Source organism: Mesoplodon mirus (assembly GCF_964341445.2).
Source record: "Mesoplodon mirus genome assembly, chromosome: 2".
Classification (NCBI taxonomy): domain Eukaryota; kingdom Metazoa; phylum Chordata; class Mammalia; order Artiodactyla; family Ziphiidae; genus Mesoplodon; species Mesoplodon mirus.
In genome coordinates, this window is record NC_138977.1 from 48,904,693 (window position 1) to 48,929,554 (window position 24,862).

Sequence of the window (24,862 nt, forward strand, 5' to 3'; positions counted from 1 at the left end):
TAGTGTTCCTAAATGCAAGAAGGCTGTGATGTGCCTTTTGTATAATATACGTGTATTAGATAAGCCTCTTCAGCATGAGTTATAGTGCTTTTGGCTGTGGGTTCAATGTTAATAAATCAAGTATAATATATTAAATAAGATTGTATTTAAATAAAAACACAAAAAACAAGCTTATGTATTGACTGGTTAATGCAAATGCTGTGGCCAGAGACTTCCAGGCACCTAACCCTGTATTTCCCCTTGGAGCAGTGGTTCAGTATTCATTAGTTCGATGTTCCCAGTGACTTTACAGAACATAACTGCCATGAATAATAAGAATTGACTGTATAATTCCGTCCACTTTTTTGTCACAGATTGTCTTTTAAAACCTTGTAAAGTGAATCATCATTATATTTTTGTAAAGCGGATCATCATTATATTGTCCTCATAGGAAGTGTTTTAATTAGAGTTTATATACATAACCAAGAGTAAGCATCATAATATGTAATATGCCTTAAATATAAGGAAATAGTAACTCTAAATCTCTATGATCATTTAAAATAACCATATTTTCTTAACTTTCCTAAAGTGGACATAAATATATGGTGAACATTAATTGTTCATGGCTTGAGCACCCTGAACCAATGCTAGATTCTGTACATTCAATGCATATAAACTGATATTTCATTATAGCATAAAACTGACCAATTGCTGTTTGATAATCCTTTCAATAAATATCTCATAACACAGCATCTAAATATTTGAAGAACTCATGGTTAAGTTTGATTTCTATCCTGGGTAAAATTCTAGAATGGATTATTAAGGGAATCTTGACCAAATACAGATGAAAACATAGTAGGGGCACATGCAAGCTTCTTTCCTTGAGTATGGAAAACTGTACAGGGTAGCAGTGATATAATTTAGCATTTGCCTGAAATTTGATGTTGCTTTAGGAGTTTACCTGAGAGAAATGAGGATTGTGAAATTATTTGAAAACATGTCATAAGAGGAACAGGGAATGTTTCTCCTGAAGATGAGAAGACTCAAGTTGAATATAAGAGGGATATTTGTTTTCTGTGGTTCGAAGAGGCAGAACCAGGCTTAAAGATGCTACATGAAGGTAGATTTCAGCTGAAAGGAGCTACTTTTGGAGGTAGAGTTCCTTTTTATAGGATGCTAATAGTTGCTTCATTTTTCTCATTTCTGTGTTTATTCCCTTTTTTTCCCCCGTTTTCTTTATAATAGCTAACAATCAATCAAGGTGTCAGCTAAGCTGAGTTCTCATCTGTAGGCTGTAGAAGAAAATCCATTTCCAAGTTTATTATTGTTGGCAGCAGAATTTAATTCCTTGGAATTGTGGGACTGAGATCCTGATATTTGTACAGACTGTCAGCTGAAACTGCTCTCACCTCTTTGAGGTCACCCACATTCCCCCCATCTTCACATCAGCATGGCATGTGTAATCCTTGTCCTTTGAATCTCTGATTTCATTTTCTCCAACCAGCCACAGAAATCTCTTTGGTCTTCCTGGGGTCATGTGATAAGGTCAGGCCCACCCAGATAACCTTCTCTTCAGGTCAACTATGCCATATAGCATAATCTAATCATGGGGATAAAATCTATCAAATTCACAGTCCCAAAGATTATATAGAGTGTGTACACCAGAGCTGGGTAATCTTGGGAACATTTTAGAATTCCTAGTATACCAGTGGTTGGACAGAAGCTTCTCCATTTCTTTGAGAACCCCCAAATGTCAATATGTTTAAGTCTTTTCTCTGTGGCTGTTTAATTTCTTGAGAGACACATCTGCCTGTTTCTGTCTAGTGAATTATAAATGCTGGCTGCCAGCATTTTGGGAGCTGAGAGTAGAAAAGGGGCTAAGGATCTCACTGTTTATCATGCATATGTTCACTTAATCCTCATTTTCAATTTAGTATTATCTCTTCCTCATCTATACCCAATATCTTCTAGCCCAGGGTCTTTCTGGTTTAGTCTCTTTAGAGAATAATTATCTGGCTGTGCAGTTTGGGATGGAGTCTTAAATGTCTGACTGCTCCTCACAGGTGTTCAGCCAGTCTCTCTGTTTTCCAACCCAAGCCTCACCCCTGAACCTGGAACCTGTATATAACTCCTGAGTCCTATTGGGCTGATCACTTTGTTTCTCATTGATTTCTATGTTTCTGCTTATTCTGTTCTGCTAAGTCAGTTAATCTCTTCTTTACTATGTCTTCATGAATATTAGCTTTGATTTACAAATTTCTTGTAGTTTTATCAAAGATGGAGTTCCTGTTGTATTTTAGTTCTCCTTTGAGTAAGTTCTGAGAAGAAAAAGAGGGGAAATAATTGTCTTAAAATCATCTTGAAATCAAAAATCTAGATAATCATTTAATACACCTTTTCTCTGAAATTATATGGTTCTGTTCAATTGATTAAATGTCATAACTTGGGAAGAATAATTTGGTCATCGTGTACCTTTTCTATTATTTGATCTTCACTGATTAATATCTGATAATTGAATAAGACCAGTAAAAAAAGATCACCATAATCCAGAGTAACTAGATAATTAATTTCCAATCACTGTTTATTTATTTGAAAGGTTACTATGTATTTCTTAGGTTACTTCCTAGTTATTTTTACTAAAATAGTTATCTTTACTTACGAAGATATGAGAAGTTCATAAAAATTTAATATGGAATATTCTATTTTAAATGCTATTTTTTTAAAAACAGGGATTACTTTCTTCTGATCTGGACATATCCTCTTGTTTAGTTCTTTTTTGTCACTGACAAATAGTTGTTACATAGCCAATCTGAGTTGGCTAAAATATTGGAGCTAATACTCTCGTGTGAGAATGCATCTGTGATATTGGTCTCAATAATGTTAGGATACTTAACTAACCACAGATATCTTATTGAATAAATACTGCTATAGCACGTTCAGACTACCGTTGGCTTTTAATATTAGTGACACAAATTATGCAGTAGGTATCAGTCTTACCAGATTAAGACTGTTTTTATCCTTTGTCTATCTTGATTGTGGCAGACACTAAATTTGACTGCTCTGAACATTTGTTATATCTAAATATCTAAAATCAGAAATGCTTTTTGCCATATTTATTCGTAAGATGTAATATTTCATATCTTGGATTTGTCAGAAGGAAAAGCAAACACGTATAAAGTTTTTTTAAGATAAACTTCAAACACAAACTTATATGATATTATTGAGTCCTTCCACTATTAAAAGAAATCTGTACAGATATGTTTATTATCATTTGGGAGATCTTTGTGGTCTTTATCTTAGTTAAATAGTTTGTTTTAAAACCTCGAATAGTGTTTCTTAAACCTTAATTGCGTTTGAATCACTTGGGGATCTTTTTTAAAAATGCAGGTTATTGATCAGTAAATTTTAGGGTCTCAGATTCTGCATTTCTAACAAGCTCCCAAGTGACAGTAATGCTTCTATCAGTAGTTCATGAACCACATGTTGAGTAGTGGGGTTCTGTAATATCCATTATAACATTAGATGTTTTATCTTCAAGTTAGAGCAAAGGTTATTAATCCTGGCTGTGCATGAGAGTCTCCTTAGAGCCTTTAAAGTATGTAGATCCCTAGGCCTTCCTTTTACTTACTGAATTATATCTTTAGATATAGGAGAGTTCAGCATCTGTACTTTTGAAAGGCTCCACTGATGGGCAGCCTGGATTAAGCAGCACTGAGTTTAGAATAATAAAGTTTAGAGATCAGCTTGCTTTACAGTGATATGTAGAATAGCAACAAGTTGTGTTTCATGTACATGGTAACTAACCATTTCTGCTTTTGAAATTTAAAAAAAATTTGTCTACTCTGAATATTTTTTAGATATGGCATTTTTAGACATGATTTTGGGTGTATGTAATAAATTGTAGTCGTAATTTGAAGCAAACAGGTACTCATAGATAGGTTATATTTTATATAGCCCATAATGTCTTATATGGCCATTTTTTGGTCACAAGTGGTAGTAGCCCAACTAAACATTCTTAAACGAAAATGGGCATTTGCCAAAGGTATAGGGATGGTGCTGGCTCCTGGCACTACTAGTGTCAATGAGTCAAATATAACTTTATCAGAACTGTCTCCTTCCTATTTCTCTGCTCTCCTCTCCTCTCCTCTATGTTGACTTATTTTGGGCAGTCTTTTTCTCTTTGTGGTGATAAAAGTGACCAAATACCTCATGACTCACAATTTAGCAACCTTTGAGCATAGGTTCTTCTTGCAAACGTATGGCAGAAGTCTGAGTGAGGACACCCGATTGTCCCAGCGTAGACCAACGACCCATTTCTAGAACCAGAGAGTCAGAGAGTTGAGCACTTATGGACCACATGAAAGGAATAAGACTAAAAGAAAATTGGAGAACAGTGATTTCCCAGAAGATTCTGGCCAGACAATATATATGTCCAGTGTATCATTTGGAGTTTAACATAAATAGAGTTAAGTAACTTGAATTTTGCTTTGTTTCTCCTTTTGGGTATATCCGAATTGGTGTGAAAATAATATAATAGGAATAGGCAAATTATCTACGGCTGATGGTAAAGCCTTTGCAGATCCTGAAGTGCTTCGGAGGTTGACATCATCTGTTAGTTGTGCGTTGGATGAAGCTGCTGCTGCACTTACCCGTATGAGAGCTGAAAGCACAGCAAATGCAGGGCAGTCGGACAAGTAAGTGTATTTCCACTGTGATCAGTATAAAAACATTTTCTTAAAAATAATTAAAATAGCTAACATTTACTGAGCATGTATTTTCTGCCTGGCACTATGCTAACCACTTTACCTGTGATATCTTATTTATACTCACAAAAAACCTTAGGCATGGATTTTGTTTTTATTCCCCTTTTACTCATGAAAAGCTGAAAAGAAGTAACTTAAGATTGAATAGGTAACAAGTAGCAGAGGTAGGACACCAGTGTCTGTCTGACTACAAGGCTGACTTCTTAGCCAATATGTTATAAAAGACCTTTTGATTATTTAGATTTTGTTTTCTTTTAATGTTTTGGTGACAAAGAAGTAAATGATTTCTAATTAGTCATGCCATTTTCTACTTCATGTGCATAGTTCTGACCATTTTGAAGGGCAGGGTTTTTATTTGTTTATTTGTTTTATGAATGTTCAAAAATGTCAGAGATCTAGTTTCCATAACTTGAATGTAAGTGAGTTCCAGGGATGTTATTTTTATTTGTCCTGTAATTCCTTTTATATAATATTTCACATTTAGTAAGAACTCAGTAAATATTTTCTGACTTGGCCTTTAAAGTTTTTCTGATGATGTTATACAATAAAAAATAATCACACCATCTTGTATATAAGACAGTTATGGGTAGTATAATGAAAAATACAATGCCAAGGAAGCAGCTGGAAAAGAACCATTAATACATGTTACTGTCTTCACCCTTCAGAGGCTTCTTTTTTTTCCTTTAACTGAAAAGAAGCCATTAAGCCATTTTATTTACAGTTGACTCTTGAACAACACAGGTCTGAACTGCACAGGTCCACTTATACACAGGGTTTTTTTCTTTCTCTTCTTTCTTTTTTTTTTTTTCTTTTGGCCACACCACGTGGCTTGTGGATCTCAGTTTCCCGACCAGGGATTAAACCCAGGCCACGGCAGTGAAAGCCGAATCCTAACCACTAGACTACCAAGGAGCTCCCAGCACAGGTTTTTTTCAGTAGTGAATACTACATTGCTGCACAGTCTGTGGTTGGTTGAATCCATGGATGCAGAAACGTGGATATAGAGATATGGAGGGCAGACTGATTAAGTTATTTGCAGATTTTTTCAGCTGAGTGGAGTGTGGTTACCCCAACCCCCGTGTTGTTCAAGGGTCAACTGTATTTTAGCAGTTACCTTTAAATAGTTGAAAAAATGAGAACACTCTTTTATATGTGAGTTTAGAGAATAAAAAATAGCATTCAAGAATTGTCTTTTATATAATAGTGTTTTTATGCAACATCTTTTAGTATTAACAAGTGTGAATTTGCTGTTTCTCTTAACTCTGTGTTTGTCTTCATTCATCTAAGTTTTCTGTTTTTATTAATTTATTTTACCATCCTTCTCATAGATTGTCCCTCCTTCTTTAGTTATCTTCCAGTTCTGTTCCTTAGTTAACGTTCAGTTTTACTAGCCTACAATATTATTGATATTCTCCAGATATTTTTTAATGTGCCTTCTGGGACTGGCAAGACACCTTGAAGAGTATATTAAAGCTAGTTCAGCAGGAAATAGAATAGAAAAGTAAAAAGTCATAGATTCTTTGGCACTGACACTACTAAAAGTGATCAGCAAAACACCAGACCATGTTTGTGACAGTCATATTTGTTCAGCAAAGCTTGAGAAACAGTGGAGCGCGGTGGGTGTTATGTGCCAGATTTTACATTAGTTAAATGTGGTGCCATGTGCCAGATTTAACATACCCTTTGCTCAGAAGTTGTGAAGTTCAATTGTTGCTAGAGTAGTTCCAGAAAGGCTCTTTTAAAGCTAACACACCTAAGGAAATTGAATGAAAGTTCAAATGGGAAAATAAAGGAGGATGCGTGCCTGAGGGGGTGAGAGAGAATGAGAGACCACCTGAAAGGGAGAAAAAGTATGTTCTTATATATCATATGTCTTGTGGGAGGGATTTGTCCTGAACTTACTTAAAGGTGATAGAGAACATTGAGTCTAGAGACTGTCAGTGCCTATAAAATGGGAAATTAAGAGACAAACTTATTAAGTGCTATTTGAGACTTTGACTTTGGCAGGGGACAGTACAGTTAACAAGTAGACAAAATATGTAGTATGGCATACAATGATACGATTATGGGCAGAAGAAATTGAATGGGGAAGTGCTAAGGCAGTGTTTGGGGTTAGGGATCATGTTGCATTTTTAATAAGGTAGTCAGGGAAACCCTCATTTAAAAGGTGGCTTTTTAGCAAAGACCTGAAATAGATGAGGCAGTGAGCTGCTCCTGGGAGAAGCTTTTTTGTCAGAGGGATAGAAGATACATAAATCTTGGAGTTACAGCTTAATTAGCATTTTTGATGAAAAACAGGAAAGCCAATTTGGCTAAATCGGAAAGAGTAAGTGAGAATAGTAGGTGATGAAACCAGAGAAGTAAAAGAAGGAGTTTGAGATCCTACCACTGGACAGGTCTTATAAGGATTCTGACTTTTACTGTGGGTAAGATTAAAGGCCAATGGAGGATTCTGAGCAGAGGAGTGACAGGTCTACTTCCTTTTAAGCAAGATCTCTCCGGCTCCTTCACTGAAAAGAGCCTGAAGGAGAGCAAGGGTAAAAGCAGGGAGACTGCTTAGGAGACTTCACCATAATCTTGGCTAAGGATGATGTTCTTAAAACTGGGTGGTAGTGATAATATGGGTGTAGAAAACAGGTTATCCATGGATGATGGCTTTAGTACCTGAAGTGACAGGGCCATGTTTTAAAAGGAGGTTGTAAGAATTGAGGTATATTTGAAATAAAGAGAATATTAATGAAGAGACTTGGATTTAGTGTTTTTCTAAGAATGAATTTTAGCCGCAAGTGAAGGAATCTTTAGAAATGTCCATAGTTGAAATTCTTTTGGAAGATTTACAGGGCAAATGCTTTACTCTAAGTATAATTTTCTGTTGTTCCACCACTTTTTCCACTCTCCTTTTGCTTGAATTAAGCCTTTGCCTTACCTGGATATTTTTCATACTTCCCCAAAACGTGATGGCATAGATAAATACTTCAAAAAAAGAATCTCCTTCTCAGTTATTCATAGATTAGTCAAAATTACATGCTCACAACTTTCCTATCTGAGTTCTCTTTACTTGATCGAAGAACTCAAGCGTTTATAATTAGTAAAAGTTTTACCCATTTCATTAAATCTTATAAAATTTTTCTAGTGACTAAACAAACAGAAGTGTAATTATAACTTGTATTTCCTTCATGTGATTTTTCTATACAATTTTATGTTTAAAAATTTTGGATTTTTTCCCTACTTATAGTAAATTAGACTTTATCTTTCAGTTACATGACTGAAAACATTTTGTAATGTGGATAATTTTAATTCAGTGACGTTTATATGTAGATTTTAAAAACTCAGTGAACTGAATCATTTTATTTTCTTTTTGTTATGAGTCATATTGAAATAATCGTTCTTTTTAGCACTACTGTCCAGATTAATTTCAAAAAATCAACACTTATGCTGGGCAATTTTTTATATTCTTATATCCTGATATTACAATATTCTTCCCCCAATAGCCGCAGTTTGGCAGAAGCCTGTTCAGAAGGAGATGTAAATGCTGTGCGAAAGTTACTCATTGAAGGGCGAAGTGTAAATGAACACACTGAGGAAGGGGAGAGCCTCCTTTGTTTAGCTTGTTCTGCTGGATATTATGAGCTTGCACAGGTTTGTATTATCAAAATAATGCTCACAGTTTTTTGATTGTTTTGTCTTAATTTGGCCTGTGTATTAAGGAAATAATAAAATAAAATCAACCATCAGGCTCATTTCAAGAAATAGTTTTGTTAGATATATTTTTTTTTGTTTATTGGCTCTTTTGTTTATTGGCTCTGTAATATGACTAGGTAGGTGTTAACATAAATATATGTTCAAAAACTTTTGATGAAAATATCATTTTCTAATATCCTTTAAACTTTTTCTTTCATAAGGTTTTGTTGGCAATGCATGCCAATGTGGAAGATAGGGGGATCAAAGGTGACATTACACCTTTAATGGCTGCTGCTAATGGAGGACATGTCAAAATTGTGAAGTTGCTGCTAGCTCATAAAGCTGATGTCAATGCACAGTCTTCAACAGGTTATGCATCCTTCTTTTTCAGTTTTTAAATATTAACACCCTCTGATAGTAATTAATTCACATGAAAGTGATCATTAGTGATGCTTTTGCAATTATCCATGCTGCACATTTGTATGTATCTGTGCATTAGGCTTAAAGTACATAGAATGTATTTTGAATGAAATTTCTCCTGTTTTGTGTATGAGTGCTATTAACTGGCCTTGGTTCTTTTATATTAAACATTGGCCCAGTTAAAAGGACCATCCTCTTGGAAGTGGAGAGGATGGTCTCCACCTCTCAAACCCAAGTTTCCTATTTATCAGGGGAAAATGGGAGGGAAGATAGGGAGAATAAGAAGGATATGCAACAGAAGGCAGGTCTGTCATTGCCTAGTGTTAATAAATTGCAGCCAATAGAAAAAGAAAGTATTATGAAAACATTATGTTACACAAGAGACAATGTTAATCTAAATCAGTTTTTTATTTCTTTCAAATTTGGGCATAGATGGATTTGTGTAAAAGCTCTAAAATATATGAAAATATATTTTGTGCATTTCCTTCATGCAAGATTTTTTAATTCATTAAATATTTTAAATAATTTTAAAGGTCTGCATGTTCTGGTTTGAGGGGGTTTTAGGAATTCTTATTTTACCCAGAAGTTAACTTTTTTTCCCCTGTAACATGGGAGATTTTTATCATTAAGAGGGAATGTTTTTGAAATTATTTTAACTTCGGCCACCAGTTAACTGACGTGTAAAGTTGTGGTGAAAACAGTACGTGATTAAAAGGAACAGTATGAGGTATATCTATATATGATGAATAATTATAATCCAAAGAAAAAATAAAGCTTGGGAAACATTTCTCTGATTAAAGGTAGAATCAATGTAACTTTTTCCTCATGTGGGAAGTTAGTTTCAGAATTGCTCAGTTCTTTCATAACTCTACAATTGTGATAAGTGTATCTGATTTTCCACATGTGTTTGACCCTGAGTTTTAAATGGAAAGAATAGAGAGTTGATTTCAGTAAGATAAAATGTAATGAAGAAAAGAATTATATATATAAGTGTAATAGCTAAATTTATTAAGATTATAGTCTCTCATTTCAGTTTTGTCTTTGATACTAAATAAACCTCTGTTTTATTTTGGTATTTTATGTTAATGTCTTTGTTTTTCTTCATTCAAATAGGCAATACAGCACTTACATATGCTTGTGCTGGAGGTTATGTAGATGTTGTAAAGGTGCTCTTGGAATCCGGTGCTAGTATTGAGGACCATAATGAAAATGGTCATACTCCTCTTATGGAAGCTGGAAGTGCTGGACATGTGGAAGTAGCCAGATTGCTGCTAGAAAATGGGGCTGGCATTAATACGCATTCCAATGAATTTAAAGAGAGTGCCCTTACGTTAGCTTGTTACAAAGGTACAGTAAAGAACTTTTTTTTTAAACAAAGTTTTTAAACTCATGAAATGACAGTTACTTCTTATAGAATGGTTAGTCACTTAAAATAAAAAATAAAATATTGTAATAGTACATTATAAATAAGTGTTTAAAGTGTTTTAGATTTTAAAAGTTTAATATATAAAGTTTATGTATTAAACTTTTAAACTATACACTCAATATTATAAATATTGTCAATAAAAAATGACTGTTGATCCAGTTGTTTTATTAGAAACAGTTATTTAATTTTAATATACACTGTACTTTTTAATGATTTTGCTTGTCAGAGTATTTTGCCTGGTTTACACAAAAGAATCCTATTGAATCCGGAAGCGTTTAGCCTGTAAATTTAAAGTAAATGCAATAAAAGCTAGAATGAGGGGCTTCCCTGGCGGTCCAGTGGTTAAGACTCCACGCTTCCACTGCAGGGGGCGTGGGTTAGATCCCTGGTAGGAGAACTAAGATCCCACGTGCCATGCAATACGGCCAGTAAAGAAATAAATAAATAGAAGCTAGAATGATTTATTAACAAGAAGGTGCTTAAGCTATTTCTCATGATACCAAGAAGAAAGGAAAAAAATTGAAGAGAAAGGAGGATATATGAAAAGGAAAATAAAAAGTGGTGTGGAGGGAGTTTGTATTCAAAAGAACAATTTTAGAGTATCATCAACACATTTAATAAAGTTAGAAGGAAGAGCTGGTTGAAATTGAGAATACCTACCAATATATATCTGTACAGAGGGGGTACATAGTGTTCTAAATGATGTCGATCAACCTGAAAATATTGATAATAGAGTAAAATATCTTCTTGGGGGGGGCAAGATAATTGTCTGGAAAGATGCTTGGTCTTCAGCTAGTTAATCTAGATTCTAGATTCTAAAAAGACAGCCACAGAGCCAGACATTTTTCAGAATCAACCTTTTTGACAGGTAAATTGCTATAAACTAAGAAACTTTTTTTTTTTTTAAAGAAGATGTTGGGGGTTGGAGTTTATTAATTTATTTTATTTATTTTTGCTGTGTTGGGTCTTTGTTTCTGTGCCAGGGCTTTCTCTAGTTGTGGCAAGCGGGGGCCACTCTTCATCATGGTGCGCGGGCCTCTCACTATCGCGGCCTCTGTTGTTGCGGAGCACAGGCTCCAGACGCGCAGGCTCGGTAGTTGTGGCTCTTGGGCCCAGTTGCTCCGCGGCACATGGGATCCTCCCAGACCACGGCTCTAACCTGTGTCCCCTGCATTAGCAGGTAGATTCTCAACCACTGCGCCACCAGGGAAGCCCTAAACTAAGAAACTTTTTAAAAAGAAAATTTCATGAAATTTTATACCTGCATAGCCATTCACTTCAATGTTTTCTACCATCTGCAGCTGTGTCATGATTGTATCATAAAATAAGTGATACATTTTTGACCCAGAGGCATCAAGAAAAAGCTCTTGCAAGGCAAGGTACAAAAGTTGAGGAGGCATTCACTCTCGATGGCTGAATCTTCACGTACACTAGCTTGTGAGTGAATGTCTCCTTAAATTTTGCACCCAGGGCTTTGATTCCTTCACCCTTGTGTTGGCCCTCCTGTTGTTTTGTTTCATTCTATCAGTACTTCAGAGTGGCCAGGGTTTTGTTAGGTCTTTTGGAATAACTTCACTTAAAAAACATGGCTAAAATACTCCTTAGACACATAAGTGACTAAAATTTAAGTTAAATGTAAAAATGTGCTCTAAAGGACTTTTGATTATCTCATGTTACAGATAATTCAGATTAAGGGTACTTAGGAAGCACAGCTGAGGTCTCTTACTTCTCCAGTTCTCTTTAGTGGTTTTCGCAGAGGTTGATCTTCATTGGGAGGGGAGGAATTAAGCCTTGGGGCAGCCTCTCCAGGGCAGGCTGATTGGGTGGCTCTGTCTTATCTTTCCATCAAATACTTTTGAAAGTGGAACTAGCTCCATTTTACTACTGAGACCCAGCTGGCCAATGAGCTTTGAAATGGGGCTATATATAACTACTCTTCCCTCTCTCCTATGCTTGTAGCCTCACCCTGCTGAGGTTGGGGCTTGCAGGCTTTCGTTAGAGAAACTGGATATAGAACTGAGCTGGTGGAGAACATCTCTACTACTTCCAAGGATCCATGGACACTCTTACTTTCCCCTATTTCTGGTGAGGTCTCTTAGGATACAGATTGACAAGGAGGAGATGGGGAAGGGATAGAATTCAGGCTGAGACCAAACATTGATGTGGATCTTTGGAAAGGGAGAATGACAGAGAGGAAGGAGAGATAGCTTGTTAGCAAAAACAAGGTATGGCAGGTGCTACACTTATTCACCAGAGTTAATTTTAACTGTTCATGATTCCACCATCCACTCCTTCCTCCATTTCCAGTTGACTGAAAATTGACTGCAGCTCATTTCCAGATGAAGTTGGAAAAAAATTAGTCACTTTTCTACTGTTTCTTACATAGTATCTGAAGTCCTTTTTAAAAAATAATTTATGTTCATTGTAACTACTCACAAGGTAATCTTTATCTGAACTGAAGCATATGGTTTATTTGAAACTACATAAATATATGTGTGTGTGTATATATATGTATGTGTATGTATATATTTATATCTAAATAAAGGAATAAATATAAATGGTGTTGTTTCAAGAATATTTTTATATATATGGTTTCCAACTTACAAGCAGGTTGTTCCTAAAATGTCTGTGAGTTAGTTATGGAAACTTAAAGCTCATATCCCCATAGAAATAACTTCAATGATGAGTATCATCCCAGGCTACTGGTCCACAAAAGCTAATTTAGTCTATAGTATAAATAAAATAACTATGGCATGCCTGGGCCCTAAAAAGGTTGCAGAGGGGATATTCTGGGTGTTGCATTTTAGGGCCACCTTTGCTCACCTACAGCAAGGATTTTAGTAATAGCAGTTTCTAGGGTAACAGGGTAAGGAGTAGAAAAGCACAGATCACTTGTATAATTTGTGTTGGGCAGTTGAGGGTGGCTTGTAGCTGACTTTGGTATTATGGTAATAAATGTATTGCTATAAGTTAAATATAACTTTTCAAAATATTGTAATTTTATTTTTGGGGAATAATAAAATATTTTTAAGTAATCTTATAAACTTTTGGTTTAGGACATCTAGAGATGGTGCGATTTCTTTTGGAAGCAGGCGCAGATCAAGAGCATAAAACAGATGAAATGCACACTGCTTTAATGGAGGCTTGCATGGTAAGATTGGTGAAATACATGCATGAAATATATTTATATGTTAGGTAGAGACAGAGCCAGTGTATAGTGAGTGCCATTTCCTTGGGTTCAAAGATTCTGTTTATCATGACTTGTGGATCAGAACCTCAGCTACCTGAGTTATAAGAGCCAGTCGTGCAATAATATTAACTTCTATCAGAGGTGCTTTCTGAAGCTTTGTAGCACTACCTATTTTTTCTTAGTCTCCCATAGTTATACTGGTTTTATGTAATTGGCACAAAAAGTGACTTTTAAAAGATTGATCAATGATATTAAAAATGAGAACATAATCCACAGAGTATGCACATAATACTAAGTAAAACATGTTCATCAAACCTGTAATTTAAAGTTTATGAAAAATTTGAAATTAGAATATTATTTGCATTACATAATTCTCCCTCTGTCATTCTCCTTTCCCAAAGATCCCTTTCCAAAGATTCTCCCTTCCCAAAGATCCTCTATCACGGTCTTTTCTCAGCCCTGAATTCCTTTTTTTAAGAACTTTTTTTTTTAAATTTGTACTTGAGAATACGTAATAATAGTATTCGTAAACTTCTGTATCTCAGTCTATGACTTGTGGCACAGAAATGAATCAGAATAACATTATAGACAGATTTATGAGAAAAACACACCAAAGATAAAACAGACCCCAAATTAATTTTAAGTTTCTTGTCTCAACTTCCCTTCAGAGAATGATTATTGAAATGATGTTAAATTTTAATTACTAATTACAAAAAAAATTAGGTAGCCATTTAAGACGAGTTATTTTTGGTTTTTCTTATTGCCATACAGTGTTTGCTTCAGTAAATTATTCTTTTGATTAAACAAACTTTCTGGGAGGGTTATGAGTTCCCCATCTGTTAAAGTAATATCCTTCTCTAGGGTTGTTGTGAGGATTAAATGATATAATGTGTGTAAGGAACTTAAAACATCCTTGCCACCCCCATTAGAGAAACAAACTATATGTAGATTAAAAAATTAAAGTGGAATATTCTGTAGACCTACTCTGCATGCAATGTAAGTAAGTGTTAAAAGTAGATGAAAGATACTAGTAGGGGCCATACGTTTTGGAGACTTACTAAGAGGCTGAGGTTTTAAACTGGACTTTAAAGGAAATGTAGGTGTTGACTACTTATGGAAGGAGAAAATTCTGAGCTAAAGGAACAGCAAAGTAACCACAGTGATAAGACATTAAAATTGTGTAATATGGCAAGTACCAAGGCAAAAATGGGCATGACATGTTCAAAAGAAGATGAAATGTCTGTGAGGTAATACAGAAGGAAAAATTGTATCAAAGGAAGAAAGAATGGAAAAGTGAGCCTTGGGGTTGCCAATATTTAGGAAAACTGTGAGAAAGGGAGACTGGTAAAGAAGACAGAAGATATTAAGAGAGAACTTCTTTTTCTTTTTCTTAATTGTCACTGGCATTTGATTGTCGAACAACAAAGGAATTACCATGTACATATTGTGTTCCCTTTTCCCTAACACATCATGCTCAATTCCCCCACTCCTCTAAAAAGTATTGGATTTTTCTTTCTCTACCTAGCCAAAACTTTGCTTATCCTTAAAGTTTCTATGAAAATCCTACTTTCCCTTTCTAAACTTTATGCTTTTAGCATTTAAGCTTATACTATGCAGTGTTGATGTTATCTCACAGTAATCTCTTATTTTATGTGCTTACTGTTTTTTTTTTTCCTGAGGTTAATAAGCTTTTTGATTGAAGATATTTTTCTACATATTTTATATCCTCAATTGCTATTTACTACTAGAGTAAACTGTAGATATGTCTTAATTAATGCTTGCTTACTCACCTGTTAAATGTAGATTTATTCTTATTTGAATTGAGATTAGTAAACTTCGTTGTATAGCAATTGGGAAGTATTTTTAAAGATTTTTTAATGGTGCTGATTCAGTTTTTTTAATTGCATTGTAATCAGGATGGCCACGTTGAAGTAGCTAGGCTACTTCTTGACAGTGGTGCCCAAGTGAACATGCCTGCTGATTCATTTGAATCACCATTGACTTTGGCTGCATGTGGTGGGCACGTGGAACTTGCGGCTTTACTAATTGAAAGAGGAGCTAGCCTGGAAGAGGTCAATGATGAAGGTTATACACCATTGATGGAAGCTGCTCGTGAAGGACATGAAGAAATGGTGGCGTTACTTTTAGGCCAAGGTAACCAATACCAATCAAGACACTAACGCATAAATGTGTAAAATGTAAGATTATGATTTTATAAAATTGAATTTATTTCATTTTTCTAGTAGATTTGTAATGAGGTGCTATCACAAAAACTAAAGATGAAATATTTTCTTTGAAAACAGCTCTCATACTGCACTAAATAAAATCAAATGGACTTCTTTACTATTTAAGAGCTTTCAGAGCCATTTTGTGCTGTGAGAATAAAAATAGAAGTGGGGGTGGGATAGGGTTGTAGGTTATGTAGGGGCATGTATGAGATTCAGCATTTCTGCAGCTAATATATTGAGAGAATGCGTCTTAGGGCAGAATACCTATTAATAAATATTTGATGTTTCTAGTGTTTCACTGTGGGAAATCTTGCCATAAGGACTAACTTGATGAGAATGCAAGAATGCATGTATGAGAAGCTGTCAAGGAGCTCAGTACACAGTGGGCTTCTCTTTGGGGGAAAGTGAAACAGTTACTTGACTGTATTAAGATACCTTAACTTTAGAAGTAATCTCGCATCTCTATCCGTATTGGTAGCCTGGTTTTATATCTCTTTTAATAGTAAAGGTTTTGTCTGTACAAATTTAAGAGGAATGGCACATTTTTAAAAAACCTTTTACTGAGAGGTAATATTGACTAGAATTTTAAAAGCATAATTTTTGGAGCAGGCTTCTTAGGTTTGAATCACAAATCCACTGCTTGCCGATTTTGTAACTTTAGGCAAGTTTCTAACCTTCTGTGCCTCAATTTTGTTGTCTGTGGGGTTTGTTGTGAGAGTTTATAGATGTGTATAAAGCTTTTAGAACACTGTTTGTCATACAGTGCCTGTTAAGTGTTAAATGTGGTGATTGTGGTAGTAGTGATGATGCTAATGTTGTGACCTTGGGCAAGTTAGTTAATCTCAATTTCCTTAGCTGTAAAAATGGAGCTAACAGTAATATGTAAAATGCTTTAAATATTGCCTGACAAATAACAGCATATTAAATATTACCTATTATTATTTTCATCAACATCTTTATCATCATTATTTTGAATCTTTATAACTAGGGAATGTGGTTTATTTTCTAAGGCCTTAAATCACATGACTTGTACCTTCTGGCTGAATAAATCTTATTCCAGCAGTGTACATCAAATATGGGCTAGTGGATGTGGTTTTGATAGTTTTCTTTATTTTTAACTGCCTCCTAGAATAGGGGAGAGGTACTTCATCATTTAGTAAATTAATATAAATGTTCATTTTTGAAGTATAGTTTACTAGGAAATAATCATGTTTTGCTTATCTCTGGAATAAGTTAATGACTTTCTTTAAATAATTAGAATCTTTATTTTAGGAGCAAATATCAATGCACAGACAGAAGAAACTCAAGAAACTGCCTTGACTTTGGCTTGCTGTGGAGGCTTTCTGGAAGTGGCAGACTTTCTAATTAAGGCAGGAGCTGATATAGAACTAGGGTGTTCTACCCCTTTAATGGAAGCTGCTCAAGAGGGTCATTTGGAGTTAGTTAAATACTTATTAGCTGCAGGTAGGCATTTTTGCATTTGGGAGTTTTTTTACATGATTTAAGTAAAAATATTACAATGCAAATAGCTTTTTTTGATGTATGATGCACTGAATGTGTATAGAAAAATAATGTGATAAATTTTTTAGTGTATTCTGAATAAACAATTTACCTTATTGCTGTTTGAAATATCTGCAGTTTTAATTTTAAGCAGTAATCTATTTCTAATTTTTTTTCTTTTTTGCTTTTAAAGATGCTGACAATATTCTCTATTTCTAGAAATGGATAAGGCTGTTTTGTCTAATTTGAGGAGATATGGCTTATCTAGAAGAAATTTCAGTATCCACATTTGTGTCTTATGATTCTTTTATTAAGGCTGTGTATCTAACACTACTGCAGGAGCTAATGTTCATGCAACAACAGCAACAGGGGATACAGCACTAACATACGCCTGTGAAAATGGTCATACCGATGTAGCAGATGTCTTACTTCAGGCAGGAGCAGATCTGGTAAGCTATGTCACTTTCTAAATCTTAATATTTAAAGCTAAGACAAGAAATTAATTGAAAGGAGATTATAGACAAAAGGTATTTCTTTACTTCTAATTTTATGTTGGACTTTTTGCCATTCTTTATCTCATTTAGTCATATTTTTTTCCTATGCTGTTTGGTGTCCATTCTTATTTTCCTTGTTAGCAGGACTATCCAGTCTACTACCCCTTTTCCCCTACAAAAAAGGGAAAATTATGTGTTTGATATGTTAATAATTAATACAAATTTTCTCTTAAGTTCTTAGCTATTTTTAGAAGCTTTTCTGATTTGTCATAAAAAAGCAAATATGGCTTAGAGGCATTTCGCTGTAGTTTAGGAAATAAATTGTACCTATACCATTCAAAGCATTATTAAATAAAGGAGTTAAAAACATAAGTATTCAGTAAATAATATTTTCCCTGAAGTAACTTTTTATTTAGTGAGAAGGATGAAATACTAAGGTCATTTTTAAAAAATATTTATTTATTTATTTATTTATTTTGGGCCGCGTTGGGTCTTCGTTGCTGCGCACAGGCTTTCTCTAGTTGCGGCGAGCAGAGGTTTCTCTTGTTGCGGAGCACAGGCTCTAGGTGCGTGGGCTTCAGTAGTTGTGGCACTCAGGCTCAGTAGTTGTGGCACATGGGCTTAGTTGCTCCACGGCATGTTGGGTCTTACCGGACCAGGGCTCGAACCCATGCATTGGCAGGCAGATTCTTAACCACTGTGCCACCAGGGAAGTCCCTACTGAGGTCATTTTAAGGTAGATTACAAAGAGATGTCATAGGGAAAGGACAGACAGTAAAAAAGCTCAGAAGAGATGAAGACGTCATCTGAGATGCTATGTTTGGGGCTGGGTAAGGTTTAGAAAGGTAGATACTGCGCTGTTGTTACAAAAGAGATACTCCAGTTGGAAGAAATAGTATGAGTACAGCCTGAGAGGTAGGGAAGAATAAAGCAGTTGTGTGTGGGGAAAATAGTCATTCTTCCAGTTTAGCCTGTGAGGGAGTAAGAAAGGTAGGTTTTAGTTAAAACATGAGCACCCGTGTGTTCATGGGGCTGAGATTAATAAGCAAATGTGTTTTCCTGTAGAAGTTCATAGTTTGTGACAGAAACTCACATGCAGGCAGAAACAGGTTCCTCAGTTAACTGGTTTCTTAAACTTTACTTCTCTTTCCTCATTTATGAAAGGAGAGGGTTAAATTAGATTACTATTGTGGCCTCCTTCAGCTCTGTCTGTGTTGGTACAACTCTTGGAGAACTTACGACGAACATTATATTCTAGCTAGTCATGTGCATATTCTTCTTATTAGGTTTTGAGCTTCTTCAGCTTAGGAACTAAATTTCCAGTGTTTACTACAGTGACTGTGAAACATACAGCAATGTAATCTTGCTTAGTTAATTGCAATTATAACAACTTAGTGTGTGACTTAAGAGAAGAATCATCAGATGTAAGTGTAAAAAATATTGACATATAAAATGCTTTATAAAGGGTGTTTTTTTCTCAAACCTTTATACTGTAAGATCTGAAAATTTTTCCTATGCTGATATTCTGAATTGCAAAAATGCAGCTGGTTCTCCATCCTTTTGATACCCAGAAATCTCTAGTAATGTCTTATAATTGATGGTATTAAATATCACTAGCCTTGTTATTTTTATGTAAGGTAAAATAGAGATAATGAGAAGCCTGTAAAGGCAGAGAGTGATATACTTAGAGAAATTCATACACGTAGGATACAAATTTATGAAAAGAAAATCACTTGTAGTGGATTAGGATAATGTTGATAATGTTGATTGTTTGGAGAGGGCTGTGCTAGAGTGCCATTCATTGTTCAAGTTCCACAGTCCTTTTTGTAGAGAGAAAGAAAAATTACCCAGATGGATTTAGATGAGGGTGTAACAATCACATGAATATAACCCCAGTTCTTAATTTATCTGTATTTCCATAGAACATGTTTCTAATTTGAGATTGTTTAAATTAAAGAATGTATTCCTTGATTTACTTCAAAGCATGTTATTTAATATATTTAGATTCTGAAATTAGTTTAGTTCTCTTCTTTTTGATTTTCATAAAAAGGAATAATTGTTCATTAGAAATTAAATATCAAGTATGTGGTTTTTAAACAGGAGCATGAATCTGAAGGTGGAAGAACTCCTTTAATGAAAGCTGCAAGAGCTGGTCATGTTTGTACCGTTCAGTTCCTAATTAGTAAAGGTAGGTTTGTGTAAGGCAGTAATTTTTTTCCACAGGTATCTATCCCCTGCCCTTGGGTATTAAGAGATTTACAGGTAAAGAACATTTTGGAGGTGTCACGTGGTGGTGAGATGCTACTGAGATTTTTGTGAGTGGGTAGTTGATAAACATCCTGCAACACATAGAACCATTCCAAACTGTGAAGAGTTCTGATACCGAATACCACCCTTCTTAAAAAACATTTCAATACAGAAAAATTTCTCTATGTAAAAAACTTTGAGGGTTTAGATACCTTGAAGTCTTTTCTGTGTATGCAATAATCTATCTCGAAACCTGGATTTTTATGTTGTTTCTGCCACTGATTAATTTGAAGGCAAGTCACTTTTCTTCTTTATATTTCCTTGGGCCTAAGTTTCCTTCTTTGTAAAATATAGAGAGGTGGTCATAAATATAGCACCCCCAAAAAATCAAAATTGAAATGGAACAAATATGCCAAAAATGCATTTTCATTCATGGTCATTTATTCTACTTTAAATACCAAAATCCTTAATAACAAAGGTAGCCTAAAGTTTGAAATCATTTGTAGGTAAAGAAAATAAATCAGAAATAACTTACTGGTCAAAGTATTTCAGGCAATTTGAACACTTCCTTGTGTTATATGTTTATAAATAAGACATAGTATTCTCAAGAATGAAATTATTTTTAGTTATTATCTCCTCTCTTCTTTCGTTAATTTTAATGAATCTGATTCCAGTTTCTTCCTGGTATTTTATTTCCATTTCCCACATGCATAGCACAGTGTTCCAAATCAGGGATGAATTCATATTAAAGGGAAAATATACCAGTTTGCATTCTCAGATATTTCCCAGTGAAAAAAGATTATACTACTATTACTTACTATTTTTTGTTAATTCCTTCCATATTTGGCCCATAGAGGGCAGTGTGGTTTATTTTTTATTGGTTTTTAGTTATCTTTCCCACTGAAGATATTAAAATGTAGATAAAATTTTATATTTTACTTTTTTAAAACAGTGATTATATTAGGAATAATATATACTTTTATCATTATCTTTTAATGGTACATACTGAAACATTTATGGATGAAATTATATCATGTTTGTCTGGGATTTGTTTTAGAATAATTCAAGATGGGAGAGGAGAATGGATGTGGGTATATGTGAAATGATATTGGCCATGTTTATAATCATTGAAGCTGGGTAATGGGTATGTGGGGCTTCATTATACTGTTCTCTCTACTCTTTGATTCTGAAGTTTACCATAATTTAAGAAACAACACTCTATTAACATGATTTTTCACGCCTTGTCTGTTTTAGGAGCAAATGTGAATAGAACCACAGCTAACAATGACCATACTGTACTGTCCCTGGCTTGTGCAGGGGGTCATCTGGCAGTGGTGGAACTACTTTTGGCTCATGGGGCAGATCCTACTCACCGTTTAAAAGTATGTAACTCAAATGTTTCAGGTAGCATTGTGAATTACTCTTCACTCTTGAGCATAACAAATTATTATCTGTAAGTTCCACTTGTATTGGCATTCTAAATGTGTTCATTTTCTTCAGTTTTTAGAGAAAAGTGTTCTTTACTAAACCTAAAACTTTAATGTGTCTGGGGCCTGTTGGCTATATTTTCCTTAATATTTCTGTAAATTAACTTTAAAAAAAATGTTTTTCCCCTTCCATATTCACTCTTTTAGGATGGCTCGACTATGTTGATAGAAGCAGCAAAAGGTGGTCATACAAGCGTTGTTTGCTATCTTTTGGACTATCCTAATAACTTGCTTTCAGCCCCTCCACCAGATGTCACTCAGTTAACGCCCCCATCCCACGATTTAAATAGGGTAAGCTTCTAAACTAAAGCATTTTATGTTATATCATCTTTTTCCCTTTTTTGGTCATAGTTCAAGATTAAACTAGATTGTTTTTTGTTGTAATATGTAGTTCTTTTTATAGATAACATACTTGATATGGTTAATGAACATCTGGTGTAATATTCAGATTCTAGATTGATATGATTTTGCTTTGCTTTCTTACTGTGGCCAGAATAACCTTTTGATTTCAAAGTTCATTAAAAAAATGTCATGGAGGGAATTCCCTGGTGTCCAGTGGTTGGGACTCAACGCTTTCACTGCTGGGTCCCGGGTTCAGTCCTTGGTCAGGGAACTAAGATCCCATCCTGCAAGCTGTGCGGCATGGCCAGAAAAAAAAAGTCATGGAAAATAATTTGATACCAACACATTTTAAGTAAATATGGCGCCTGAGATTGTCATATGAAAAAAATATTTTGAATGGATCTTTGTAACTTATTCTTCATTTAAAGCAAATTATATAATGGAAGGTGTAGGAAAAGCAGATATATAATCAGTTTCATTTGTCTTAGGCTCCTCGTGTACCAGTTCAAGCACTGCCCATGGTTGTCCCACCTCAGGAGCCTGACAAACCACCTGCCAATGTTGCCACTACTCTTCCCATTAGGAATAAAGGTCAGTTATACTTCTAAAGACTTAACAAGTTGTCCAAGTAAAAATGATAAGATTGCAAAAAAAAACCAAAAACTGGCCATTTAAAATTATTATTCCACAAAATATGAATTTTACTAGGTCGGCATAATTGAAGATTTTTTTTTAACAATGAAAAAAGCATGTTATTGGGAGAGAACATAGTTAAGAACACTAATTTGTGCTGCAATCAGAAGTATTAGCAGTGGAAATTCAGATGCTCATCTTTGATGCAATTCTGATTATCCATGATTTCCTCTAATAACTAGTCATTTCTATTCATGTTAAAATGTTAGGCTGCGTATAATTGGGTGACATTTTTGTAAATTACTAAAATTCCTGTAGTGATATGAGGCATAAGATTAATAAGCTAGATCAAAATTAAATTTTATTTTAGAATAACTGGTTTTAATATAGATTTTATATCTGGAATACCTTTTCTCAACCAAGAATTCAAAGCTACTTCAGATATGGTTGTTTGTTGCTCTAGAACTCTGAGGTCCATATTTGATTTGTGGAAGTTACATCATGCATGTTCATAAGTTATGTCCCAAAAGATTACAGCTACCAGTTTGAATCAGTTTTTCCTTTTAGAAAGTTTTACCTGAGGAACCAATGTGTTTTTAATTTTTTGGTTTTTGGCTACCTATATTATTTTACCAACAAGAATACTAAATATTTCCACCAGTTCTTTTCAATCACGACTACCAATCTAGAGCCTTGGCACCTTTTTCAGTTGGTATAGCAAGCAAATGGTTGCTATACCGATAGCCAGATATGTTTATTCACCTGGCTGTCAGAAGATACAGTGGATGTCATAGTTCAGCATCTTTTCTTCCAGGGAAACTGAATCCCAGTTCTCTACTGGCCAGGTAGCTTTGTGAATATGTGAATTTCTTTCTTACCTTTATCAGTCTTGAAGATGGTAGGCCCCAACAAAGACATATATTTTAGTTGGATTTTAATTTCCTGGTACTTCTCAGTGGTTTGAGTACTCTTTGTGTGTATGTGTGTGTGTTTAAAAGGCACAGACTATTAAATGTAGAAAAACCTTGACTTAGAGGTTTAAGTTTTCCCTACGTCTTAATAATTTAGCATTATTTTTCTGTTCTTATGATAAGTTTTTACATCTTTATGACCAGATGAGGTATCCATCTACACATAGCCTTAGATTTTACTTTAATTGTACCACTTAGATATCACAAACCTGCATCCCTCTGTTGTCTGATTTTAACCATGTGATATTTTTAAAATTCTGAAATTAATTTCCCAAAGATTACTCTATGCACATAAAATACATACATTTTATATTTATGATAAAGAAGGTGGATTTGTTTTTAACTCCTTAACAGTGCATTTTCACCTTCTATGGATATAATAACTTGGTGCATAACTGTTGGCACTAAACCTCCCAACAGTAACTCTGTAATGAGGATGCCATTCATGTGCACTTCTGAGGGGGTTTCTTTTTCACACAGCTGCTTCTAAACAAAAGTCCAGCAGCCATTTGCCAGCAAACAGCCAGGATGTACAGGGTTACATCACCAATCAGTCTCCAGAGAGCATTGTAGAAGAGGCTCAGGGAAAGTTAACAGAACTGGAACAGAGGATAAAAGAAGCCATAGAAAAGAATGCACAGCTGCAGTCCTTGGAACTGGCTCATGCTGACCAACTTACCAAGGAGAAGATCGAGGAGCTGAACAAAACAAGGGAGGAACAAATTCAGAAGAAACAAAAGATTTTGGAGGAACTACAGAAAGTAGAACGAGAATTACAACTGAAAACTCAGCAACAGCTAAAAAAGCAGTATCTAGAGGTTAAAGCTCAAAGAATTCAACTTCAGCAGCAGCAGCAACAGTCTTGCCAACATCTGGGACTGCTAACTCCTGTTGGGGTTGGAGAACAGCTTTCCGAGGGAGACTATGCACGGTTACAGCAAGTGGATCCCGTTTTGCTTAAAGATGAACCCCAGCAAACTGCTGCTCAGATGGGTTTTGCACCAGTCCAGCCTCTGGCCATGCCTCAAGCTTTGCCTCTGGCGGCAGGTCCCTTGCCTCCAGGGTCCATCGCAAATCTTACAGAACTGCAAGGAGTGATAGTTGGACAGCCAGTACTGGGCCAAGCACAGTTGGCAGGGCTGGGGCAAGGAATTCTGACAGAAACACAACAAGGGTTAATGGTAGCCAGCCCTGCTCAGACCCTCAATGACACGCTGGATGACATCATGGCAGGTGGGTTATATTGTTATGAGCAGGTATCAAATATGATTTGCTTAAGGCGAGTAAGAGTGTGCCAGAATTTTTTGCCGTTACCCAACTTGAGAACTATTTCTGGACTCTTGAACCATGTATATCTTTAGAAATATTAGTTCAATCTCAGACGTTCTCAAATGGATACAGGTCAAATTAAAGATTAGTTTATTCAATGCAAGTGGCTGAAACTTTCTGACTTAGGTGGGTAGGCTGGGAATCCAGGTTTTTCGGTAGTCAGGTTGATGTT

At 35.1% G+C, this 24,862-nt stretch overlaps 1 protein-coding gene across 10 annotated transcripts in view; it reads left to right on the plus strand.

Annotated features, from left to right (window-relative positions):
* Window positions 1–24,862, plus strand: part of ANKRD17 (ankyrin repeat domain 17) — a 159,145-nt gene that overhangs the window by 74,564 nt on the left and 59,719 nt on the right. For 4 of the 10 annotated variants that reach the window (XM_082639938.1, XM_082639943.1, XM_082639940.1 and 1 more), the window contains exons 3-15: window positions 4,517–4,673; window positions 8,234–8,381; window positions 8,645–8,792; window positions 9,957–10,190; window positions 13,326–13,420; window positions 15,376–15,613; window positions 16,960–17,151; window positions 17,503–17,636; window positions 19,782–19,869; window positions 21,183–21,310; window positions 21,563–21,706; window positions 22,246–22,348; window positions 23,842–24,594. In XM_082639938.1, coding sequence (XP_082496064.1) covers window positions 4,517–4,673; window positions 8,234–8,381; window positions 8,645–8,792; window positions 9,957–10,190; window positions 13,326–13,420; window positions 15,376–15,613; window positions 16,960–17,151; window positions 17,503–17,636; window positions 19,782–19,869; window positions 21,183–21,310; window positions 21,563–21,706; window positions 22,246–22,348; window positions 23,842–24,594 — 2,562 coding nt within the window. The remainder of the gene's footprint in view (window positions 1–4,516; window positions 4,674–8,233; window positions 8,382–8,644; window positions 8,793–9,956; window positions 10,191–13,325; window positions 13,421–15,375; window positions 15,614–16,959; window positions 17,152–17,502; window positions 17,637–19,781; window positions 19,870–21,182; window positions 21,311–21,562; window positions 21,707–22,245; window positions 22,349–23,841; window positions 24,595–24,862) is intronic. The other 6 variants (XM_082639941.1, XM_082639942.1, XM_082639945.1 and 3 more) reach the window with 3 other exon arrangements.